Source organism: Scaptodrosophila lebanonensis, unplaced genomic scaffold, assembly GCF_003285725.1.
Source record: "Scaptodrosophila lebanonensis strain 11010-0011.00,11010-0021.00 unplaced genomic scaffold, SlebRS2 tig00000053-arrow-pilon, whole genome shotgun sequence".
NCBI lineage: Eukaryota > Metazoa > Arthropoda > Insecta > Diptera > Drosophilidae > Scaptodrosophila > Scaptodrosophila lebanonensis.
This window is the reverse complement of record NW_022060548.1, coordinates 55,567-74,729: the sequence shown is the minus strand read 5'-3', so window position 1 is coordinate 74,729 and position 19,163 is coordinate 55,567. Positions and strand designations below refer to the sequence as shown.

Here is a 19,163-nt window from a genome sequence, read left to right as displayed (position 1 = left end):
GATCGATTTCTTTTTACCTTAGTGTCGTCTCTAACAGTTAGCTTTTGACAGCTACAAACGAATACGAATTGATTTTTCACTCGGAAAATAAAAGCGCACAAATACTTGGATAGATATCAATCTAAAAAAGTAAAAGGATTAAAGATGAAAAATTCACAAGTCGATCAGGTAAGTAAGCAGATAAATAATGCGGAATTCTTTTGCATTTAAGTCAAAGTGCATCGTTAGAAAAAATGCCGCCATCGCACAAAATTCACCCTTCTCCCTGTTATTGCACTTTATTTCTAATTACAGAAGCGTGCCCTAAACAAGCTGAAGCACGACTTGGAACCATTCCGTACAGCCATTGTGGGCGCCTATGGAGTGCTTACCTGGGAGAAGCAGTATTATGCCGGAGTAGTTTTTTGCAGTGTTAGCTTTATGTACCTTCTTCTATGGTATATGGACTTGTCATTGATTACACTGTTGTCGTTGTTAGCTCTGATGACAATTGTATTGGATTTCATTTTTCCAACTTTATCTCGTATTGTCTTTCGTAACGACCATTGGGATGGAGAGCTTGAAGCAAAGTTCGAGGAAGTGTGTGGTCAAGTGTGCAACATCAAGGAAAATTTGGGAATGTGGTACTATTACTTTTTTAAGGAGCGCAAATCTACAGTGGTGAGCAGCAGTTATGGTTTTAAATACACATTTTGAAATTTACATATTTCGTCGGGGTTTCTCTTGCAGTTTGTCATCATTATAAGTCTTGGTTTGTTGCTGCTCGCATGGATTGGTGCCATCATTAACAATTTGCTGCTCATGTACTTAGCCACTGTAATGGTGGCGATGTGGCCGGGCTTGCAAGATAAGGATGTTTTTAAGTCGATTACTGAGAAGGCTTCCAAAATTATCGTCGAGAAAATTCAATGCGGTAAAAAGAAGTTGCAGTAAAGGGCACAGAATTTTTGGCCGCGGAAGCAAAAACATGTAATTTAGGAAATCTCGTCATGCTCATGCAGCCATCACATCTTATTTTAATACATCTGACCAAAAATAAAACTGTATAACTAAGTCATAAAATCGCCATAATTGCAAGTGAAGCGATAAAACACCATTTGCATTACTCAATGAAATTTAACACTAAAAACCAAACATTTACATACACAAATAGCTACAAATATCACTACAACTAAGTACGCATATTGAATATACAAATGTCTGTATGTATTTTCCCCAAATGACATTTAGAATTACATATTTCAAATGCGGAGCGTTCTACTGCTCCCTACCTAAGCAGAGTCGCATTCATTTAATTTGTATAGTTAAGTTCGACTTATTACAGCATAGTTACTCGAAGGTAGAAGATGAAAACACAGCAAAAGACATTTGTGATTAATTTGTGAGTTAATTGAAATTTAATGATAATCCCACGTAAGATAAAAACTTAAGAGTCTAATGATATTTTAATTTAAAATACATAAAGTTTTGAAATGAAAGAAAACTGTGACAAGTTTTATTCACTACTATCTGCCACGACCGCGTTCTCGCGACCTTGATCGCGTCCTGGAGCGTGCATGCTTACTCTTCTTTGTTTTCTTCTTGTGCTTGTTTCTGTGCTTTGATCGCTCATCCTCGTAGGACACGCTGTGTTCACTGCTGGAATCATCACTATTACGACGATGACGGTGTAACTTGCTTTTGGGTTTCTTTGACTTTTTTTTCTTAGATCTACTACTGCTAGACTTTTTTTTATGTTTGCGCTCATATGCCGAATCCGAATCACTTTCTGTTGATTCGCCCGTATCCTCAGCTTCGTCAGAGCTGCTTTGCTGACGCCGGCTTGCATTACTACTGCTGCTTGGCTTGGCAGGAGAACGTGAGCGTCGCCGTTCACAACTCCTTCGGCCACGGTCCTCCCTATACCGAGCTTGGGAACTTGATTGTTGTGAAGTGCTACTGCACCGCGATTCTTGATCGCGATCACTGTAACGACTGTTGCTGGTGGAGCTGCTGAATTTTGGGGCATCCCTTTTATAATCCGAGCGTTCTTCTGTTTTGTAAGCTTTTCGATCAATACGCTCAGTTTTATTCGTGGATATTGGTTCTTGTTTAACAATGATTTGGCCATGCTCATTTTCATGTTTTTTATACTTCTCATACTTTGCAGTATCTAAAAAAATGTACAAAATATATATAAATTGGCTAAAGGGTTTGTTAACATTGCGATTAATTTCACACTCACTAATGCATTTTCCGTACTGTGCAAATTCCTTCTTTGACACCGGCTGACAGAGAAACTCGTTGAAGGTCTCCTGAGCACCACCAATAGCCATTTTCACAATGACACGCCCTGCATGATCGTCGAAGCCCTCAATTTGTCCATATTGATCCTTCTGCTTTCCTCCTAATATGCGCACAAAGGCTTTCTTTTTTATCTCCAAAACTTCGTTTGTCTCCGGCTGGACCAAAAGAGTTTTAGCAGACTTAAGGGCCTTGTCCGCACCCAATCCCATGCCCTTGGGCCGTAGAAAAGGCGCATCGTCAGCGGGCAAAGTTCCCTTTTTTTTTGGCGGTGGATCCACCCAACCCATGCCGCGCAACATGGCTAACCCAAAATGTTGTATGGGTATCGATTCGTAATCATCTATGGAGGACTCTTTTGCTCCATCTAGTGGCAACTCATCGGCCTTCAGCGCTGGAAGAACAAGATTGCCGTTGTCCAAATTTTCATTGTCATTTGTTAAGGCTGCGGCAAGTAATTCTCGAGCTGCTCTTTCTTCTAAACTTCCATTGGCACTGGCTGTAACCTGAGCTATTGATTGTGGTTCTGCTGTCGTCTCTTCAGGCTCCTCATCCTCCTCGCCGAGAAGTACTGCGCGCCTTTTCATAAGACTTGCTATGGCCGATGAAGTCTTTTGATTTGTTGGCATGGCTATTACCAATGGAGTTGCATCCTGCTTTTCGCTAAAAAATAACACTTTAATTAGAAGACCACCCAAAATTATAATATTGTGGTAACTTACGCCACAAGTTTGATTTCTTTGCCCTCAAGGCATTTTATCAGTTCCACTTTGTTCGCCTCGTGGACCGCCTTCGTGGCCAAGATAAGTGGTTTTTTAGTAATCTTACTAAAACCAAAAGAGATTTTCTTCGCATCCATGGCGTCGTTGCAATAATGTAAAAGCCACCGAAAACGTTTATAAACAAAACACAGCAGCAACAGCTGTTGTTGGGCGATATTTATCGTCGGACTATCGACAGGCGCATCGTTTGGTATAGTGTTTGTGGTGCAAGAAAATAACATATAAATTGTGTGAATTTCAGGTAATTGTTGAAATATTGTTTTTTTCTGGTTGTATTTCAAAAATATATATTTATATATATTTGTAATTCATTTACCATTGCAATTTACAATGGGTATCCGAATCTTCTCGAATCGTGTGTCACTCCGTGCCTAACCTCAAAAAAATCACCGTCACTCATTCTCTTTCGAACAGCAAACAGCACCGCGCACGAGTTCGTTTATTCTTCAAGAAAAATTAATTAAAAATTGCATAAAATGTTTGGTGGACAGCAGCCAATACTCGTGTTGAGTAAGTAATAAAATTTCAATGTGTTAAAATTGAGTCTCATTAAAATCCATGCCTAATAGGTCAAAATACAAAGAGAGAATCGGGCCGCAAAGTGCAGTTGGAAAACATTCAAGCCGGAAAGGTATGTACAAACTCATGTATATGTACATATGTATGTATGTGTGCGCTGCTTGTGACTCACATGTCTGGCGGAGCACCCGGCAAGCAATTCGACCATCTGTTGAAATCGGTGTGTTTTTCACGTTAATTTTAGGCCATTGCCGATGTTATACGCACGTGTTTGGGGCCACAGGCCATGCTTAAAATGTTGATGGATCCTATGGGTGGCATTGTGATGACTAATGACGGTAACGCTATTTTGCGTGAAATCACTGTGCAGCACCCGGCTGCCAAAAGTATGATTGAAATCGCTCGCACACAGGACGAAGAGGTGGGTGATGGAACCACATCAGTTATTGTGCTAGCAGGAGAGATGCTTGCTGCCGCCGAACCTTTCCTGCAGCAGCAAATCCACCCAACAGTGATTATCCGCGCCTATCGTGAGGCACTGGAGGATATTGTGGGGCATTTGCAGTCCGACCTTAGTGTACAACTGGACGTAAAGGACAAAGCAAAAATGGCGGAAGTGGTTAAGGCATGCGTGGGCACCAAATTTATTGGGAAATGGTCGAGTTTGGCTGTGAAAATTGCACTGGATGCTGTAAACACAGTCACTCTAAACGAAAATGGACGCTTGGAAGTCGATATTAAGCGGTAAGGCAAACTTTTGTCAAACACGATTATTTTCAAATTCCACAATGATTAATCACCAATATAGATATGCCAAAGTGGAAAAGATACCCGGTGGTGCAATCGAGGAATCCTGCGTGCTGAAGGGTATCATGATCAATAAGGATGTAACTCATCCAAAAATGCGTAGATACATTGAAAATCCTCGCATTGTGTTGCTCGACTGCTCGCTTGAATACAAGAAGGGCGAGAGTCAAACGAATGTAGAGATCATCGGCGAGCAGGATTTTACACGCATGCTGCAAATTGAGGAGGAGTTTGTGCAACGTGTATGCGCTGATATTATTGCCGTCAAGCCCGATTTAGTATTTACAGAAAAGGGTGTGTCCGACTTGGCTCAGCACTATCTGCTCAAGGCTGGAATTACAGCCATACGCCGGTTGCGTAAGACGGACAATTTGCGCATTGCGCGCGCATGCGGTGCCACAATTGTCAATCGCACAGAAGAGCTGACGGAGAAGGACGTGGGCACCGGTGCCGGTCTGTTTGAGATAAAGAAGATTGGAGATGAGTACTTTACGTTCGTCACCGAGTGCAAGGATCCTAAGGCTTGCACCATATTGCTGCGTGGTGCGTCCAAGGACATACTTAACGAAACCGAGCGCAATTTGCAAGATGCTTTACACGTGGCCCGCAACTTGGTTTTGGAACCGCGCCTGGTAGCTGGTGGTGGTGCTGTGGAAATGGCTGTATCGCAGTTGCTAACGCGTAAACAGGTCAAAGGTCCATATACGGCCGTCGCGCATGCCCTGGAGATTATTCCTCGGACACTTGCGCAGAACTGTGGCGCAAACACCATTCGCGCGTTGACTGCATTGCGCGCCAAGCACGCATCTTATATCGGCGATGGTGTGTGCGCCTGGGGTATCGATGGCGAGTCTGGCGAAATTGTTGACATGAATGCCAAAGGAATTTGGGAGCCTCTAGCCGTCAAACTGCAAACATATAAAACAGCTGTTGAAACAGCCATCCTGCTCCTGCGCATCGATGACATTGTGTCCGGCTCAAAGAAGCGTGGTGGCAACGAGCCAACCAATCCGGCGGCCATGGCACAAGGCCAGGAATAAACAAACACCATAAACGTTGTGTATTAATATACTTAATTTCTAACACTTAATATAATTCATACACACCCACACACATGCACCCACAACTAATGTCGAACATTTTGGGTGGGCGTTTGCAGTGCTGACATTTGCCCATATAATCACATACCTATAATTTGATGCATTTTCTCTAACATTAACAGTACACAAATAAACAAAAACAAAACAAAAAGTGTCTTAATTTGGCATTAGCCACTAGACATCGATATTATTGAGAACTTGTGGACATTAAATATTGGGATCCATTGTGTATAACATACATACAAATAGAAAATGCAGTTCCTAAAGTATTCGTAGTCACATCGGTTAGTTGTATTCGATTTTGTTGTAAAGACGCGTATCCATTAGTTTCAGCACCTCGAGTCCAATAGATGTGCATTGCGGCTGTAGGTAACGGGCGAACAGTTCTAGACAGGTGGGCGTGGACTCTCCGACCACATGTTGTACGTGCTGTCGTAACCACGGAAAAAGGGGCGGCTTATGTGAATGTATAATGCTCGGCACACTCAACAATAATTGAACATCCTTCAGGCTTGCAGAATGTTGGTCAAAGCTATCCTTGTGACACGCCAAATATAGCATTTCAAAGGGCTGTTTTTGGTTGCCTTCACGAATCTCACCAATTAGTACATTCGCCGTATTCAGTTTGTACCATTTCAGTCTGTGTAGCAGTGTTAATCTCCAGCGCGGCAAAAGCTGCGTTTCTAACGCGATCTGATGCTGCTCTGCATTAGTGCACCATATGGCAACCAGTGTATGCTTATGAATAAGCTTATCTACAGGCATTAGACGAAGCTGATCATTGTCCAGCATCGCATAGCCAAGTGATTGCTTGGCCCGTTTCACTCGCCGTATGTATTTGTTCCTCCACGGCGGATCCATTACAATTATGTCATAGTTGGGCAGCAACTGTGGGAGTAGCTTTGGCAGCTCTTCAACGTTATGGTTGAAAAAGCTTGCGCCTGGGGGTATGAGATATGTTGTAGCACCTTCAAGTTGAAATTTTTGAAATATGCCACTAGAGTTCGAGCCGTGGAGCTGAGGCAAGGTGTATGCTTCATCCCAGTAACGTTCGAGTTCGAATATGCTAACGTTATTCTCTTTAGGCAATTTCTGCAGATACTTTTTGAGGATCTCAATTTCTTTGGCAGGGTTGACTTTATCATTTGCATCAGCCTTGCGTTTTCGCTTCTTTTGTTCAACCTGCCCAGAGTGATGTTTTGGCTGGAAATGAAACAACTCCGACTTCAGCTCGTATCTCTCGGAGGCGGCATCGTCAGAAACTGCTACGTTGTAAGCTTCATTAATTAATTGCCTGTGATTTAAATGCAATGCGTATGTTGAAGTAAACGTTGATTCTGCTACCAATTTTAACATGGTCTCGGCCAAATTCCGCTGACGGCATCTTCTGGTACTGCACAGTGTTTTATAAATTTTTGAATTTCTTTGTTTTTATGGACGACTTTCGATAATTGGGTCACTGTTTTCTGTAAACGCACTGACTCAATCGTGACAAAGTCACACACGTGTAAATGCACTCTCATCTCTAATATTGTCAAAACATTGCAAGCAACGGAACTAACCGGAAAGCGGGTTGATAAAATAGCAAATGAAATAGCAAAAAAAAATAAAAAGGAATAAGGTAAGTAAACTAATATTTGCGCATTGTACCTTAGCGAAAATGTTGTAAATATGTAAGATATTTAACCTAACCAGTCGTACATTACAGCATGATAATACCAATTCGCTGCTTCACCTGTGGCAAAGTCATTGGCAATAAATGGGAGTCCTATCTGGGTCTCCTCCAAGCCGAATATACAGAAGGGTAAGTTGCCTCCGTCTTCCACTAATTGTAATATTGCTAATATTGGATTTCACAAATAATAGTGACGCTCTCGACGCCCTGGGTCTAAAGCGCTACTGCTGCCGACGCATGTTGCTTGGGCACGTTGATCTGATCGAGAAGCTGCTTAACTATGCTCCGCTCGAGAAATAAACTTGACATACAAATATAACGATGTAGGACTTTGATATAGAAACGCTATATTTAATTGCTAAAAACAACCAAAATAAACATTAAAAATCAAGCTGCAACTTCTAGTCGCGCCTCTTTACAATTTGTCCATGAACCAGGGTTGGCCATTGTTTTCGCGACGCTTCGTTAAAATGTCGCAACCGTTCTCGGTGACCAGCAAAGTTTGCTCGAATTGAGCTGAATAGAGACCATCAGCAGTGACCGCAGTCCAATCGTCTGGCCAGGACTCAGCCTTTTGTACACCCTCCGATATCATCGGTTCGATTGTAAAACAATGGCCAGCTGCCATGACGCCCACGGCAGAGTTTTCTTAAAAGAGAAAATTAATATAGCAGCTAAAGAGGGAAATGTTGTGTTCAAATTATGGACTCACTGGCGTAATGCGGCACATTAGGGGCAGTGTGAAAAACGCGATGTATTCCGTGTCCGCAATAGCTCCTAACCACGCTGAAGCCGTGAGGAGCCACATACTTCTGTATGACATTTCCAATCTCCCGATACTTGACGCCCGGTCGCACTAACTCGATTGCCTTGGACAGGGCTTCGTACGTCACACGCACCAATTTTTTGTGTTTCTCCGAAACATTGCCTACGAAAAACGTCTCATTGAGATCGCCATGAAACCCGTGATGATATACCGTGACATCAATGTTGCAAATATCGCCGTCCTCCAATGGTCGCTTATCAGGAATACCATGGCAAATGACTTCATTAACCGATGTACAACACGATTTGGGAAAATTGTAGTAGTTCAAAGGCGAGGGATAGCAATCACGCTCAATGGCGGCCTCATGCACTAAGCGATCCAGCTCGTCGGTGGTGATGCCAACCTCTACAGCCTTAGCACCCTCATCCAAACACTCGCGCCCTAAACGTCCAGCAACCCTCATGGCTTCAATCTCATCGTCATCTAGCACCTTGATCGATGTGCCACGCAGAGCTTCCTCGGACAGAGAACGGCCAGCTGGGTGGTCTGCATAGTCCGGCCTCTCAATAGCTTCAGGTACCCCCCGCTTTGGTGTTTGAGGATACGGGCGCAACTTGCCGGTAAATCGAAAACGTGGCCAAGGATTATATACGCTATCATCACCAGTTGGTTTCTCAACACCACCTGTTTTGAATAGATTAAGCAAAAACATTACCGATGATAAATTAAAATAGTATCAACAGATATGTATGTATAAATATTTGAAAAAAAAAATGTAGCAGCATGAAGCAAGTATATAAAATGTATGTACATACATACATATGTGTGTAAGTGTACACCGATGTGTGAAGGAGTAGCAAATATGTAGTGTGAAAGGGATAGGTGAAGAAAAACTCCCAATACACTCACACAAGTTCTCAATCTTCACCAGATGGACTGCACTTACCGGCTAAAGCGTGTATCACCTTGTGTTCCTTCCAGTATCCTTTGAAGCAAGACTGTGAGCAAAAAAATGAGCCCTTTATGCCCAGCTTTAGACAGGTGGGACATTGCAGCGTCGCATCCTTTCCACAATTCGTTGTCTCACATTTTTGGGTCATTTTACTGCAATTTTAATTAAAATCCAAAAATAGTTAACACGGAAGGAACTGCCACTCTTTGCCTACTGATTGACGTTTTAGAGCACTGAATACAAAGTGCTGCCAGTTTGCGTTGCTGTCTAGTACAGACGTTATTGGCCTTGGATTAAATTTATGTTGTTCCTATTAGAATATTATAATATATGAATGATAAAGCTTAAGTATTTTAGAGATTGAAAATGTCTTTATATTTCGATATTTATAAAAATGATTTTACTAATGATCTTTCAGCAACCCCAAATTAAGAACAAACAGGAAGGAGACAAATATCTGATGTCCAACTTTTCTCTGATAAATCAGTATTTAATATAGAAATTCCAATTGAGTTTTGTGTACATACTTAATTTCAGCTGCGGTCTAAAATGCCTTTTTGTTTATAAAACCGACCAAAACAGTCGACAAAGCGTTCGTTCTATTGCTTTTGTTTTTTATCTGTTGTTAATGGTTGTGATTATTTGGTGTGCGATGCTTTGAAATAGCTTACAATTCTGATTCATTTGATTGAGATCAATCTATAGACTTTTTAATTAAAATATAAAGCAATCTTAGGAATACAACTAATAAAATAATAACGTTCGCACGTGAAGATATCGATAGTTTTCGATGCTCCTCCAATCATTGCCATTCACAACAATATTGCACCGGCTGACTTATAAGTTCATCACGGTATTTACGTATATATGTATATATATACATAAACATACTTGTATGTGTGTATGTTGATTTGTTCATTGAAAAGCATAAACAAACTAAAGAAAAGGGAGAATACGCCCATTGAAATGCAGTTGCCGACTATCTGCCGCACCTGTGATGTGGTGTTTTCCCATACTCTGCACGAGCTGTCCGCTGTAATTGAAAACATGCCCACATTTGAAGGTGGTAAGCACCTTGCGGATCTGGTCAGTGAATTGACGAAAATCGATGTAAATAATCTAGAAATCCATCTGTTGCTTTAACATCTCACCAAATTAACATTTATCTACACATTTGCAGCTAACTGGAGCGATATCCGACGGGTTGCCCCAAAAACTGTGTGATAGCTGCATGCGAAAGTTGAAAAACGCCTACAACTTTGTGGCACAGGCTCGAACCGCCAATGAGATACTGCTGAAGCATTATCTGCGAAAAGGTAAACCCATCGGTTCGGATGCACCGGACTGCTTACAAGAGATGCCAATGGAGCTCTGCGTTGCTCAGCATGTAGAGGTAAAAATAAAAACTGAACCCGATAACGACGCGGAAGGAGCCCAACACGTTCCTTGTACCGAGCTTTTGAACACGGCAGCAAATCAAACCAAAGCTTTGCAAGGACTAGAGACTGAAAAGGATATCAACATTTTCAAGAAGTCTTTGGATCCATTGGTAATGCCCGAAACTGAAGCAGTTAAATCGGAATCAGACGTAGAATCCTTTTCAAATGGATTTTCTAGCAATGATCTGGATGATCAGGAGTAAGCGTTATCTAGTAGAAACTTTACGAATATTACAAACAAATATTATTTCAGCTCCCTTGATGATTTACCCTTGCAACAGCGCGCACAAACGTGCAAAAAGAAAAGGGTACCAAAAAATAAAAATAAAAAAAATAAGAAAATAAATATTGGTAGAAATCAAGACAAATATAAAAAACTGGATGCTGATTATGAGATTGGAACGTGCATAATGCCAAAACGTACTGCAAACCTCAGCGAACGAAAGAAAGCTAAGGAAATGGATCCAAATCTTTGTAAGCCACATGGCTATAAGCTCATTCAATGCATGATTTGCCAAAGTAAATATGACAAAATTTGTCACTTGCGTAACCACCTTGAAGAACACCCCGATATTTTTGGTTTTGATGAGCAACAGAATGTAAACGTAACTGAAATGGTAGAATTGTTTTATCCCGATCAAAAGCAGCTCAGCTTGGATCAGTTGAAGGATCGTATACATAAGGATTTGAAAGCCGGAAAATACTATCGCTTTTATTCCATAACAAATCAGTCTGGTTACGAAATGGATCTGGACACTTCGGAGACAGAGACTGAAGCAGAAATTGAAACGGAAGAACAAACTACGATACGTAGAAAATCCACAAGAACCAACTATCTTTGCGAGCTCTGCCAGCAAAAGTACCCACGGAAATATTTACTATACGAGCATCAGCGGCAGACACACACTTGGTCCGAGGCTCCCCACATTTGTGGGCGCTGCGATGCACGCTTCGTAAGCTCCAAACTTCTCACGCATCATTATGAATCGCAGTGCAAGAACTCCCAAAAGCGTTTTATTTGCCATAAATGCCCTCTTCGTTTCCGTTGGAAACACAATTTAAAAGCCCACTACCGTGACCACAAGAGTGCAGTAAGTGTCGACTAAAACCAATATCAAAAGAATTTTTAGCTCAGTAAATGATAAATTTAATTGCAGAATCAAACCTTTGAATGTCACGAATGCAAACGTGTTTTTGATAAGAAAAAATCCCTAACTGTTCACCTGCTTAGTGTTCACGCCGATGAGTCCAAGCTTATTCCATGCCAGTGGTGTAGCCGAAAATTTTATCGGCGTGACTACTTGATTAAGCATCTCAACCGACATGGCTTTAAAGAGCAGGATATTCCACTAGCAGAGACTCTGATAGCTGCTACATCGAAGCCAAATGGTGTTAAGATCATTAAATGCAAAATCTGCAATATACAGTTTAATCGTATAGCTGATCTGCGTGCTCATATTCAGCTGGAACTAAAGTTGTCCTTAACTTTGCATCAGAATTACGAATCTCCAACCAACTATTCTATAACAAATCAGTCCGGTTTTGAAATGCACCTTGAAGACTCTGAAACGGATGACGAAACACAATCAGAAGCACCTTCTGAGCACTGTAAGATGCCCACGCTCTACGTATGTGACATTTGCAATGTACAGTCTCGTCGAAAGTATGAGATGGTCCAGCATCAACGAACGATGCATCAATTCGACAAAGTACCATATGAATGCGAACGATGCATATTTAAATGTGTTTCAAAGGTAAGCTTAAAACTAATATTTTGATATATGTATAAGTTATCTCAATTACTATACGTAGAACATAATGGAGCAACATAAGGAAGTGCAATGTCATAGTAAAAATAAGAAGCACATCTGTCCCACATGTAGCTATCGGTTTATGTGGCCTGAAAATCTTGAGCAGCACATCCTTCTGCAACATAGCAATATCATGATTAAGGCAACTCCCTCTAAAATTATACACGCTCATCCCTCTGCAGAGTCTAAGCAAACTACAGATGCAAGTGCGTCTGGAGCACAAATATTACAATGCCCACACTGTGATCGAACGTACCAAATGCAATCTCGACTTAATAATCATATTCGAGATGTCCACGTCAACGGGGATCGAAAGCGCAAGGAAGCTCAAAAAAAGTTCCTGTGCTCTCTCTGTGGCAAGGAAACCCAATCAGCCTCAAATTTAATCACACACATGAGAAGGCACACTGGTGAGAAACCATATAAATGTGATATGTGTGATATGGCCTTTCCACGCCATTCTGAAATGCTCATCCATCGTCGGATGCACACCGGAGAGAAACCATTCCATTGCACCGTTTGTGGAAAAGACTTTGCTAGGTCCGATAAGCTAAAGAGACACATGTTGACGCATAGTGGCTTGAAACCGCACAAATGCACTTACTGCGAGAAAAGCTACCGGCAGTCGAAGGATCTAAATTTGCATTTGCAACAACACACAGGTGAGTCTCCCTTTGTGTGTGGCATTTGTGGTGAACGATTTATTCAAAGTAGCACTTTGGAAAAACATCGCATGATGCGCCGTCACTTCGACGAGGTAAAATAAGTTATACATATACAAACTAAATGCATAAGAGAGGATACGTTAAGTCAATTTGTTTAAATGTTTTAAAAGAAGTATTTCTTAAAAAAAGGTTTACAATTGCGCCAACAAATGTATGAATAAATCAAAAATATACTGGTACTTTTAAATCTTAACACTTGGGAATCGGAAACAGGGTTACTATCGATATAACATTAGTCATACACATGTTAGGGATGTGAGTCAAATGAAACAACATCGATGTTGATGTCCATCGATAACTCTTTATAAAAAATCTTAAAAAACTTAAAAATAAATTATTTGTTTGTTTGTAATATACAGTTTTAAAAACAAATCAATCCTACGCTTACAAAAATATCTCTCCGGAAAGCCCGAAAAGGAAATGTGACCGCCCAACAAACATCGATGCTTCGGCAATGCATCGCACGCAACAAAAAATAGCAAAGCATCGATCTATCGTGTTAAAAACATTTCCCATTCTCGATGCATCGATGTTTTTACATCCCTAGTGCAAAGTCCATAAAAATTTTTACGTGAAATCATTTTAGTAGTGCGCCTAGTTTGTCAGATCGGAAATGGGAAAAAAAAACAGTAAGTTTAGAAAATATAATGTTCATCAGCCTTAGCAAATATTACAATCACTTCAGAATATAAAAAAGAGGCGGGAGACCAAGCTCAACCATCTTCGTCGCAGCAACAAAAAGGTAAGAAATTTATCTATACATATACAACATACATACAGTTTCATTTGCGGGGAAGTACAAGTTATCAAAAAGTTATTAAAAGATTTTATGATTCTACATGCATACGTATGCATTTATGTAAGTATGCGTGCATTCTAGAAGAATACGTATGTATGCATGCATATGTGTGTGAATTTTACTGCAACAGTGCATTGCTAGTACTTCGCTGATTAAAAGGAACACGTCATTCCTCTAAGAAGTACGTTATAGTATTGGATTGAACTACAGTGAAACCTCTCTTGGTCAAACAGTCACTGTCGTCCAATTATTGTGCGCCAAATAGGAGTGTCCGCTTAAGGGGATACTAAAATACTTTATACACCGATCGAATGTTTTAGAAAAAGTGTCCGCCGAAGAGATTGCCCGGATAAAAGAGGTGTCCATTAAGGGAGTTTTCACTGTATAACAAAACAACTCTAATAAATTTATAGATGTTGAAACGAAACCAAAACCTGGGTTTGGTGACCAACCAGATAATGTCCCACAAGGCCCCGGGGGCAGTTCTGATCTTCAACAGAGAGCTGCAAGACAAGCGCAGCAAACTGGTCCACCTCAGCAACAGGGGCAGGCGCAGCAAAGTGCTCCACCTCAGCAGCAGCGGCAAGCGCAGCAAAGTGGTCCACCTCAACAGCAGCGGCAAGCGCAGCAAAGTGGCCCACCTCAGCAGCAATGGAGGCAACCCACACAGCAGCAACCACAGCTTCAGCAGAGAGGTCCGCAACAACAAAAACAACGTGAACATCAGCAACAGGAAAGACAGCAGCTAATTCGACAAGAAGCTGGTGCCATAGTTAAAAGTTTACCCAATACAGGCCCTATTAAGCGCGGAACTATTGGACGACCTGGTCAAGTAGAAGCTAACTACTTAAATATTGATATGGCTAAAATGCCCTCAACAGCCTATCATTATGATGTAAAAATTACCCCTGAACGACCAAAAAAGTTTTACCGTGCTGCCTTTGAAAAATTTCGCGTTCAATATCTCGGTGGGCTCGTGGCTGCATTCGATGGACGAAGCTCATGCTATTCTGTCGACAAACTTTCTGTTCTTAATGTAGGCAAGGAAGTTGAGGTAAGCGAAGAATCCAGATTTTAATACAATGTTCAATTATGATGGTACTTAATACAGGTAATGGATCCCAATGGTCGCGGAATACACTACACAATCGAGATCAAAGAGACAGATAACTTTGAAATTGACCTTAGCTCACTCAGAAGGTACGGTTTGTACCACTATTCACAGATACTATTGAGTGATTTCGATAGGCCTTTTTGACCTAATTGTTATAAAATTTATATTTCAGTTATATGACATCAAAAATTTATGATAAGCCCATGCGTGCTTTGCAATGCTTGGAGGTAGTATTGGCGGCACCATGCCATCAGAAAGCCATACGCGCTGGCAGATCCTTCTTTAAAAAATCTCAAAACGAACCACGAAGAGAGTTGTTTGATGGCTACGAGGCCTTGGTTGGTCTTTATCAAACGCTTGTGCTAGGCGATAAACCTTGCGTAAACGTTGATATATCGCACAAGTCGTTTCCTATTGCTCTATCAGTAATCGAATATTTGGAAAAATATGGCTATAGAAACCAGATCAATGCGAACACAGATCTATCAAATTCTATGCGTTCTATTATGCCCTTTCTTAAAGGCATTAACGTTGTGTATAAGCCGCCAGACTGTTTCGGCAGTTCTCCCCGGTTGTACAAGGTGAATGGGCTTACACTCAACCCTGCATCGAAACAGAAATTTCAGTATGAAAATGAAAACATAACAATAGCGGACTATTTCCGGAAGCGAGGGTATCCGTTAAAGTTCCCAAATTTATATTGTCTCCATGTTGGGCCTCCTGCTAAAAACATATACTTGCCAATGGAATTTTGCTCCATAGAGGAGGGGCAAGCCTTGAACGTGAGTACAAGACTTAATTCCTTACATTGGATGTTCCCAATCCATAGTTTTATTTACAGCGTAAAGACGGGGAAAGGCAAGTTGCACAAATGATTAAGTACGCTGCCACATCCACGAACGAGCGCAAGAGAAAAATTGTTGACTTACTCGAATACTTCCAACATAACTCGGATCCAACCATTTGCCGCTTTGGTATACAAATTGGTTTGCAGTTCATTGTTGTGCCAACTAGGCTTCTGCAATCCCCACAAATAGAGTACAACTCTAAGATAATGGAGCCAGTATTCAATGGGTCGTGGCGTATGATGAAGCGACAAAATTTTCTTGTCACAAATCCAAGAGACCATAAATGGGCCATTCTACATTGCCAATCAGATCGTATGCCGTATAACAAACTTATGGATTTAGCTGATATGGTGAGTTGTAACATGAATTAGGTAGTAAACTAATTCAAATAATAAATATTTACTTAATCTATAGGTACTGCAGAATGCTCGGATTGTTAACGTTAAATTGGAAGCTAAGCCTGATATCAGGCCTTTTTCTGATGATGTCGCATTAGATAAACATTTCGCAGACCTTAAAGAAAATAAGACAGATTTGGTCTTTGTTATTATACCAAATCGCGGGGTCCCCTACCATACTATTAAGCAAAAAGCTGAGCTGAAACATGGCATATTAACCCAATGCATTAAAAGTAATAACGTCGAACGACGCCTTAATGGACAATTGATCGGCAACGTATTGCTTAAGGTTAACTCCAAACTGAACGGAACAAATCATAAGATTAAGGACGATCCGAACATCAGACTTCAGAATGTTATGTATTTAGGCGCAGATGTGACACATCCCTCGCCCGATCAGCGGGAAATCCCTAGTGTGGTGGGCGTGGCTGCTTCTCATGACACCTACGGCGCCTGCTATAACATGCAGTACCGTTTGCAGCGCTCCACCGTCGAAAACATAGAGGATATGGAAAGCATTGTTACTGAGCATTTGAATATTTATCGCAAATACCAGAAACGCTATCCGGACCACATTATCTATTATCGGGACGGCGTTAGTGATGGACAATTCCCAATAGTCAAACAAAATGAATTGCGTGCAATTAATGCGGCTTGCGCAAAGGTAAAGAAGATGTGGTAGTTGAATTTTTCCACTAAATTTGTTTATTCCCAGCTTAAATTCGCACCAAAATTGACTTGCATCATTGTTGTTAAACGCCACCATACTCGCTTCTTCCCAAATGGCCAACCAACTGATCGCAACAAGTTTAACAACGTGGAACCTGGAACTATAGTAGATAGGGTTATTGTGCATCCCAATGAACCACAGTTTTTCATGGTCAGCCATCAATCTATTCAGGGCACTGCAAAGCCGACACGTTATAATATCATCGAGGACACCGGAAACTTAGACATTGATTTGTTGCAACAGCTGACATATAATTTATGCCACATGTTTCCTCGTTGCAATCGCGCCGTGTCCTATCCGGCTCCGGCCTATTTAGCACACTTGGTGGCGGCTCGTGGACGCGTCTATTTAGGCGGGTAAGCTAACTTGTTAAATTAATAATTGTGATTTCTTCAATATTTGATTCATTTTTGTTTAGCGCCAAGGGTTTCCGTTCCCCGAAAGAAGAGTACCAAAAAAGATTGATTAAAACAGACTTCTTGGATCGTAACCCCATGTACTTCGTGTAAAAGTGCAATTGGAAAATATAATACTTACCTTAAAGCATAAAACATATTAAATATTGATTACTACTGATTTGTTTTAAATAAATACTGGGCTCATAATGGTTGTATTATTATTTTACTTAAGGTATTATACTCTTATAAAACAGCAGCGCTTTATCTGGTATTAGTAACTCCCATATACATATAAGCTTTTTCTGCCAGTTCATTAGCTTCTAGGGGTTAAAAGACGTATGTTATTGTTCAGCTATAGGATATTTGTATGCTTTTGATTGCCCTAAAATGTATTTTTTCCTACACTTTTAGAATAATATATTTACATGAATTGAATAATTACAATGATCTTTCCCATTTGCTTTCAACAGAACTCTCTCTTCTATAAGATTTATCCTTTATAGGCATCTCCGTGGAAATCTCTGACCACTTACTGCTGTGAGTCGGGGCATAGCTTGCCGCACTGGCTTTTAAATTTTCCCCGACCGGGTTGGAGATTTCCCTTTTACTCTATCTCTTTATGCTTAATTAGCTGTTAAGTAGAATTACTTTCCTTCTGTAACTACTATTTATAGCCTGTACCCAAAGGGTAAAAGGCTATATTAGTTTTGTGCGAATGTATGTAACACACAGAAGGAGGCGTGGCAGACCCCACAAAGTATATATATATTATTGATCAGGATGACAAGACAAGTCGATATAGATATGTTCGTCTGTCCGTACGACCGTCCGTCTGTCTGTATGAGCGCAACGATCTCGGCAACTACAATAGCTAGGATAACCAAACTTGGCATTCGGGTTCCCCTAAGCCCCAGGAAGATCGAGTTTGTGTTTTTTTTTCTGATACACCCCCCACTCCACCGCAATTCGTGTTTTTCCTAACTCTGGTAATTCTTGGAATTTAGAAATTTGGCATATACATCCAGTTCGTGGTTATTTGTCCGTTTACCAAGTGTCATCATGATAGGTCAGTTATGAAGAAACTTAAAGCCATCAATAAAATCGCTGCCCGTCCTCTGCTTGCAGCGCTGCCCGCAGCTGTTGTTGTTGCTGCGTTGGTTCAACTTTGTGCTGCATACATACACGCATAGGCACGTGGTGTAAATGTATGCTGTTAAAACTGAACATAAACATGTCTTCTAATTGAATTTAATTACTTAATTAATTAATTCACTTTTTTTTAATAATTTAATTTTTTTAATTTTCCGTTTTTGTGGAGAGTACAGGCTATTTTACTGTCGGGCTTGCTTCGAAATTCCAAGAACTACGGGAGTTATGGAAAAAACACGAATTGCGGGGGAGTGGGGGGTGTATCAGAATAAAAAAATAAACTTGACCTGCTTAGGGCTTATGGGAATCTCGATACCGAGTTTGGTTATTCTAGCTCTTGTACCTTCTGAGATCCTTGCGCTCATACAGACGGACGGACATGGCTATATCGACTCCGCTTGTCACCCTGATCTAGAATATATACACTTTGTGGGGTCTGCCACGCCTCCTTCTGTGTGTTACATACATGCGCACAAAACTAGTATAGCCTTTTACCCTTTGGGTACAGGCTATAAAAAGTTATTCAAAGTAAATCATCGAATCGAAAGCAGTCGTCCGCACCACCAGAATATATGTATTATATGGCTATTTATAAACCCGAAGGATACAAAATGCATAATTTAATGTGGATTGCGATTTTTCTAAAACTATTGGAGAAATAACCTATACAAAATGCCCCTAACTATTGATACCTACTGGATGGCACGAAAAAGGATAATACAATTCAAGAATTCATTAACGGTTTCTTCAGTGGGTTTCTAGATTCATAGAAGCTAGCGTTGGTAATGCAAAAGAGAACACAACTGTTGACATAAGTCAACACAACTGAATTACTTTCATAGGCTTTATGATCAATTAAATTTTACTA

At 40.8% G+C, this 19,163-nt stretch overlaps 8 protein-coding genes across 8 annotated transcripts; 5 read left to right on the top strand and 3 right to left on the bottom strand.

Annotated features, from left to right (window-relative positions):
• The first annotated feature begins 45 nt into the window (after window positions 1–45).
• LOC115623379 (ARL-6-interacting protein 1 homolog) lies at window positions 46–1,053 on the top strand. Its single transcript, XM_030517674.1, has 3 exons — window positions 46–168; window positions 295–660; window positions 730–1,053. Exons 1-3 carry the CDS (start codon window positions 145–147, stop codon window positions 931–933), a joined length of 594 nt encoding a protein of 197 aa, XP_030373534.1. The 5' UTR covers window positions 46–144; the 3' UTR covers window positions 934–1,053.
• Window positions 1,054–1,374: 321 nt separating this feature from the next.
• LOC115623375 (G-patch domain and KOW motifs-containing protein) lies at window positions 1,375–3,293 on the bottom strand. The gene is made up of 3 exons (XM_030517670.1): window positions 3,006–3,293; window positions 2,225–2,946; window positions 1,375–2,152 (listed from the first exon to the last, which is right to left on the bottom strand). Exons 1-3 carry the CDS (start codon window positions 3,284–3,286, stop codon window positions 1,506–1,508), a joined length of 1,650 nt encoding a protein of 549 aa, XP_030373530.1. The 5' UTR covers window positions 3,287–3,293; the 3' UTR covers window positions 1,375–1,505.
• Window positions 3,254–5,642, top strand: LOC115623376 (T-complex protein 1 subunit gamma). Its single transcript, XM_030517671.1, has 5 exons — window positions 3,254–3,306; window positions 3,480–3,575; window positions 3,635–3,696; window positions 3,829–4,328; window positions 4,393–5,642. The coding sequence occupies exons 2-5, from the start codon at window positions 3,542–3,544 to the stop codon at window positions 5,429–5,431; spliced, it is 1,635 nt and encodes a 544-aa protein (XP_030373531.1). The 5' UTR covers window positions 3,254–3,306; window positions 3,480–3,541; the 3' UTR covers window positions 5,432–5,642.
• Window position 5,643: 1 nt separating this feature from the next.
• LOC115623377 (methyltransferase-like protein 4) lies at window positions 5,644–6,866 on the bottom strand. Its single transcript, XM_030517673.1, has one exon. It carries the CDS (start codon window positions 6,845–6,847, stop codon window positions 5,777–5,779), a length of 1,071 nt encoding a protein of 356 aa, XP_030373533.1. The 5' UTR covers window positions 6,848–6,866; the 3' UTR covers window positions 5,644–5,776.
• Window positions 6,867–6,989: 123 nt separating this feature from the next.
• On the top strand, window positions 6,990–7,570 carry LOC115623607 (DNA-directed RNA polymerases I, II, and III subunit RPABC5). The gene is made up of 3 exons (XM_030518024.1): window positions 6,990–7,112; window positions 7,200–7,295; window positions 7,358–7,570. The coding sequence occupies exons 2-3, from the start codon at window positions 7,201–7,203 to the stop codon at window positions 7,464–7,466; spliced, it is 204 nt and encodes a 67-aa protein (XP_030373884.1). The 5' UTR covers window positions 6,990–7,112; window position 7,200; the 3' UTR covers window positions 7,467–7,570.
• Window positions 7,497–9,081, bottom strand: LOC115623606 (methionine aminopeptidase 1). Its single transcript, XM_030518023.1, has 3 exons — window positions 8,879–9,081; window positions 7,879–8,616; window positions 7,497–7,814 (listed from the first exon to the last, which is right to left on the bottom strand). Exons 1-3 carry the CDS (start codon window positions 9,030–9,032, stop codon window positions 7,582–7,584), a joined length of 1,125 nt encoding a protein of 374 aa, XP_030373883.1. The 5' UTR covers window positions 9,033–9,081; the 3' UTR covers window positions 7,497–7,581.
• Window positions 9,082–9,792: 711 nt separating this feature from the next.
• LOC115623694 (zinc finger protein 91-like) lies at window positions 9,793–13,038 on the top strand. Its single transcript, XM_030518170.1, has 5 exons — window positions 9,793–9,994; window positions 10,065–10,522; window positions 10,577–11,414; window positions 11,481–12,077; window positions 12,136–13,038. Exons 1-5 carry the CDS (start codon window positions 9,851–9,853, stop codon window positions 12,898–12,900), a joined length of 2,802 nt encoding a protein of 933 aa, XP_030374030.1. The 5' UTR covers window positions 9,793–9,850; the 3' UTR covers window positions 12,901–13,038.
• A 401-nt stretch (window positions 13,039–13,439) lies between these two features.
• Window positions 13,440–17,353, top strand: LOC115624179 (protein argonaute-2). The gene is made up of 9 exons (XM_030518774.1): window positions 13,440–13,488; window positions 13,545–13,601; window positions 14,072–14,712; window positions 14,770–14,858; window positions 14,945–15,554; window positions 15,614–15,970; window positions 16,035–16,682; window positions 16,734–17,104; window positions 17,167–17,353. Exons 1-9 carry the CDS (start codon window positions 13,473–13,475, stop codon window positions 17,255–17,257), a joined length of 2,880 nt encoding a protein of 959 aa, XP_030374634.1. The 5' UTR covers window positions 13,440–13,472; the 3' UTR covers window positions 17,258–17,353.
• The last annotated feature ends 1,810 nt before the right edge of the window (window positions 17,354–19,163 follow it).